Raw genomic sequence first — 5,407 nt, 5'->3', positions numbered from 1 at the left:
GGATCATTGGAGTACTTCGAAGTGACGAAGATTTCGAGTAATGTTGAAGATTAGGCATGTGGAATAGGAGCTACAAAAGTTAATTTATTTATTTTTTTGTATTCCATATGTATTGATAGTTTTGTCACTAAAATTGACAAAGGGGGAGATTGTTAGAGCATTGCTCGGTCGAACTCGTATGCGTTGCTATCTCAAGCATTTTTGTCAATGTTAGTGATCAAAACTATAAGTCTTGATTTCTAGCCTATATAGATAAAGGTCTCGGACTAGGATAGAAAGTGTAGTTGAGCTCAAGACTCCAAGGCAATCATCATACACGACGAAGGACTACTCAAGGAACTGGTGGATCTTCATCGACTAAAAGGTATGTGGAGACTTGAACTTATCTGTCACTCAAAAGTCTATCTACTCTATCTCCTACTCTTGAGACAAAAGTCGTTTTGATATATAGACTTTCATTATACACATTTGTTATTTCGAGCCGAGTGTAACTCGCCTATCTATTTCTCGAAATATGTGTTGGTAAGCTTTGGCTTTTGCCAAATTCATCTTTACCTAGTGACGAATGTCATGTTATGTTTCAATCACTTTGGAAATTGCTCTGACGAAAAATGGTATGTGAATAACGGCTATATAACATCCTCTGAGAACGTTTCAATGATTGAGATGAGATTTTAGATTATATAACCATTGGTAGTATATAAGCATTATTGTGGAAACACATATATGTATAAGTCCTTATTCCTTGAACCAAAGTTTGCGAACTTTGTTGATCAAGAGAAACGGAATGTGGCGTGAGCCAAGTCCGCAAACTGGCAGAAGTTCTCGACCCGAGAATTTATGCTGGAGTTTGTGAACTCCTTCCGTGAGCTTAAGTCCGCGAACCCAGTCCGCGAACTTGAGCAGGTTATATCTAAAATCGGTTGTTCTTGAACCCATGTTTATATAAGCTAAGGAATGCTTTTGCATACCGTGGCTATAAAGTTCTTGAACTGATTCGAGTGAATCAAACCGTTTTTGCTTCAATTGTGTCTTGTGTAGTTACATTAGATCTAAGCAATTGAACAACTCTCTAACTAGTTCATTTGAGTCATTTGAACTAGTTATGGTGAAGAAGAATATGGTGGATATGAAAGTGATCATATGTCTAACCCAATGTAGTCAATTTCGTCCGTACCGGCCGATATATCGGCGATATTACCGGTATCGGACGCTGAGCGATACGGAAATCCTAATATCGCGATACGATTTTTTACCGATAATATCGTCCGATACGGGAAAAATGGTACATCGATTTATCGGCGATATTCGGCGATATTTGGCTTTTACATTAATTTATGAGGGCATTTTCGGAATTCTATGAGAAGGGAAGAAATTTAATCCCTAAATCCCATCGATACGCAAAGGGAAGAGATTTAATTCAGGTAAATTTGTTTGCAGGTTCTTCTTCTCCATCTTAATTGATTCTATCTTAACAAAAGGTTGGTTTTCATCATTAACAAATTAGTTTCTCCATCTTAATTGATAGTTCCATTCTTGTTAGATCTAATCAATTTATGTGTGTTCTTTCTGTATGAAACTATCAAACCAACTGTACAGATTCAGCGTATAGCTTCTCCAATGATTAACGTAAGAGCAGAATAAATCAAGGTACGGCTACTGCTGCAACTGTTTCATGAAATATTCTTAATATTTTGTCTAAATCTAGGCTACTGTTTCATTACAACTCATACTTTGTAGTACAATCCATTGATTTAATTCGTAAATTCATTGTTGGATTTAATTCGTACAATCCATTTCATTTCAACCACTACTTTTGTTGTTATTTAACAGCAACAGAACACAATTGTGTTCCTTTATTTGCTCAAACCACTCTCCTATATATTTTATTTCTGTTGTAGGTTGTGATTATGGATTCTTCTAATGCATCAAATTCAAATGCCACAAACACTACCTGTGATTCATTGCCCTCTTCTTCGGCTACTCAAACTAAAGATCCAGCATGGGAATGGGGTGAACGCCAAGACCTAGCAAATCAAAATATTATTACTTGTTTGTTATGTAAGAAATTAATTCGTGGTGGTGGAATTACTAGGCTTAAGGAGCATCTTTTACATATTAAAGGGAATGTTTCTTCATGTCCAAATGTGTCCATTGACATTATGAACAAAGTTAGTCTGGTGTATTCTGTAAACAGGACCAAAAAATCTCATAGGGATAACATTGATTTGGCGTATCGGCGTGCAAACAACTCAAATGAAGGATCTGATGCTGATACCGATGTTGAAGAACAAGAAGTCGAAATTGATGGCAATATGGGCAGTCGTGGTGCTAGTGCTGGTGTGGGTTCTAGTCAACTAGTTTCTCAGAATCAGACAAAGAGAAAGAGGATAAGCCAAAGTAATAGTAGAGGTCCAATTGATTTATATATGAAGACAGACCACCAAAAAACTCAACAGGCCACTCTTGAAAGAGACTCAGCTGTGAAAGAGAAGTTAATGAAGACTGCATGGAAATGCATTTCAGCTTGGATGACTGAGAATTCAGTATCATTTAACACTGTTCGTTGCCCAAGTTTCAAAGAAATGATATATGCAATAGGCGACTATGGGAAAGGTAAGCAGTTGTGATATGCTCAGTTGATTTTAGCTATAATACGTGCTTTAATCTGTTCTTCTTATCGTATATTCATTTGGTTTACTTTTGCTTTTTATGTTGTTTTTTTGTTAGCTATGCCCCCACCATCTTACCATCAGATTCGTACGAATCTTTTCAAGGACCGGTTAGTAGAAATGAAGAAATTTGTTGATACATTTAGGGAACATTGGAAGAGGTTTGGATGTTCTATCATGTCTGATGGCTGGACAGATGGGAAAAAGCGACATCTTATTAACTTTTTGGTGAATTGTCCGAAAGGGACAGTTTTTTTGAAGTCTGTGGATGCGTCAAACAGAACCAATGATGCTGATTTTATACGTGGGCTTGTAAAGGAGGTAATTAACGATGTTGGGGAAGAAAATATAGTTCAGTTCATTACCGATAATGGTTCAAATTTTAAAAAGGCAGGGAAAGATTTAATGCTTGAATACCCAAATATGTTTTGGACTCCTTGTGGTGCTCATTGTGTTCAGTTGATGCTAGAAGAACTTGGTGGCAAGCTTCCACGAATCAAGACAGCCGTCATTCTAGGTAAGATACTCGTTACATATATTTATGCTCATTTTCAAGTATTAAGCTTAATGAGGGAGATGATCGGTGGTGAATTACATAGGTCTACAAAGAATAGATTTGCAACTCAGTCTACACACTAGAAAGTCTTGCAAAGTATAAAACCCATTTGCAAATAATGTTTGTGAATGATAAGTGGTTGAAAATGAGGTTTGCAAAAGAAACTATGGGAATTAATGTACTTAAAATTGTCACAAGCGGTACATTTTGGGAAGATGTTGATTATTCTTGTAGAGTGCTAAAGCCTTTGGTTAAGGTTGTAAGGTTAGTGGATATCGAGCGCAAACCTACAATGCCTTGTTTTTATGAAGCAATGAGGATAGCAAGGGAGAAACTCGAGGAGAATTTCAGTCAAGATGATAGTACTTGGGCTGTAACTAAGGCTATCTTTGATAAAAGATGGAAGAATAACTTCAATCATGCTCTACATTGTGCTGCATATTATTTAAATCCTTCCATATTCTACAAAGTCCCTGCTCATCTAATGGATAATGATCTTAAGTACATAGAAATCAAAAGGGGACTTCATACAGCAATGCAAAGGCTTATTCCCAATGAAGAAGATCTTGAGAAAGCTACAACTGAATTGAGAGACTACAGTGATGCTAACGGGATCTTGGGAACTCCGGTTTGCAAAAAGAGAAGATATAAAGATCAACCTCGTCAGTTTGTTTGTTATGTAAGTTGAAGGTTTGATTACATCTGTGTTACCTATGCATTTGTATAATTATTTTGTCCGTGTTTATGACAGATGATTGGTGGATTACATATGGAGGAATCGATACCCCAAACCTACAAAAATTTGCAATAAGGGTATTGAGTCTTACTTGTTCTGCTTCCCCGTGTGAGCGAAACTGGAGCACATTTCAGAATGTAAGTATTCTAATCTTGTTGAGTCTTACTTGCACTGATTATTTTTCATGTATTACCATTTTCCTGTAAGGGTATTTAGATCATATGTATGCCTGTAATTCAGTTTCCTGAGGTGCCGCGACACACCAAGTTGTAGTGAATGTGTAATGTGTTACCATTGTATACCACTATATGAGCAAGAGTAGGGCATTTTTCAACTGGCTCTTAAAGCCCAAAACAGAACTAGTTTTAGTGTTGCATTCTTCACCATAACTGCATCACTAGGTCTGGTTAATGCATACAAACGAATGTGATTCTTTTTTCCTCGAGTAGATGTCATAATTGAATTTTACAAAAATTTGAAGTATTTACAGTAAGAGAAGGATTGAAACCTGCACCAACATCTAATTTTAAACCCCATGGAGGAGATTTTTAAACCCCATATTCTTTCGATTCTTGTGTATCAATTGGTTTAATTGTCATGGACTCATGTAAAACGGGGATTAGTCAGTTGGTTATTTCTTTTTGAAGCACAGTTAGTCATGATTTGCTGCATGATATTTCTCTAGCCAATCATTTTTTCTCAACATCCATTGGTTCATTGTTCCATATGATGTCATGTGCTAATGATCCAAATCAGTGTATGACCCAAAATCAAAATGATCATGGTATTGTTCTCTGTGCTGCCATCGCTACCTTTGATGGACCGGTGGTGAGTCAATCTAAACCTGTCTTCTCCTTTTCCCTGCATTTAGGGTCGCTAAATACTAAGTTATGTTCCAACACACTTGATTTATATTTGGCTTTTCTATTTGGTTCAATTTATAATGATGAACATCAAGATTCAATCTGTTTGATGTGTTTCATTTCATTTACTTATTATCCTTTCGTCTTTCAGTTGCATTCAAAGAAGCGAAATCGCATAAAGCAACAAAAATTGAATGATAGCGTCTTTATTCAATACAACAAGAAATTGGAACGTCGATACAAAGAAATCAGTCAATATAATGATGATCCGAAAGCTCATGATCCCATTTTTCTGGATGAGCGTGATGACAATGATGAATGGTTGGCTTTAGAGAATTTGGATGACTTGGTTGTACAAGGAGATAATGTTATTTTGGATGATTTGCAAGATATTGCGGGTGAAAAAGGTATGCCAGTTGTTGGTAAAAGTGCTTGTATCTCCCGACGCAAATCTACTTATCCAACTGACTCTGAATATAGTGGATATGATACTGATGACTTGATGTTGGACTCTAATTATGGACTACTTGGTGGAGATGATGGAGCTACGGAAGATTATGATATCTATGATGAATCGAAT

General features: G+C 36.5%; 1 protein-coding gene and 2 long non-coding RNA genes across 3 annotated transcripts; all 3 read left to right on the top strand.

Annotated features, from left to right (window-relative positions):
* The first annotated feature begins 1,413 nt into the window (after window positions 1–1,413).
* On the top strand, window positions 1,414–2,026 carry LOC113278053. Its single transcript, XR_003325279.1, has 3 exons — window positions 1,414–1,481; window positions 1,600–1,650; window positions 1,902–2,026. It is a non-coding gene; the product is annotated as an uncharacterized LOC113278053 (long non-coding RNA).
* A 136-nt stretch (window positions 2,027–2,162) lies between these two features.
* On the top strand, window positions 2,163–3,311 carry LOC113279379. The gene is made up of 2 exons (XM_026528073.1): window positions 2,163–2,616; window positions 2,731–3,311. Exons 1-2 carry the CDS (start codon window positions 2,163–2,165, stop codon window positions 3,309–3,311), a joined length of 1,035 nt encoding a protein of 344 aa, XP_026383858.1.
* A 557-nt stretch (window positions 3,312–3,868) lies between these two features.
* LOC113277679 lies at window positions 3,869–5,202 on the top strand. Its single transcript, XR_003325046.1, has 3 exons — window positions 3,869–3,890; window positions 3,980–4,101; window positions 4,979–5,202. It is a non-coding gene; the product is annotated as an uncharacterized LOC113277679 (long non-coding RNA).
* Window positions 5,203–5,407: the final 205 nt, after the last annotated feature.

The sequence above is a fragment of the Papaver somniferum genome, chromosome 5, assembly GCF_003573695.1.
Source record: "Papaver somniferum cultivar HN1 chromosome 5, ASM357369v1, whole genome shotgun sequence".
In the NCBI taxonomy this organism is placed as follows: Eukaryota; Viridiplantae; Streptophyta; class Magnoliopsida; order Ranunculales; family Papaveraceae; genus Papaver; species Papaver somniferum.
The sequence above is the reverse complement of the archived record's forward strand: the minus strand, read 5'-3'. Positions and strand labels throughout refer to the sequence as shown.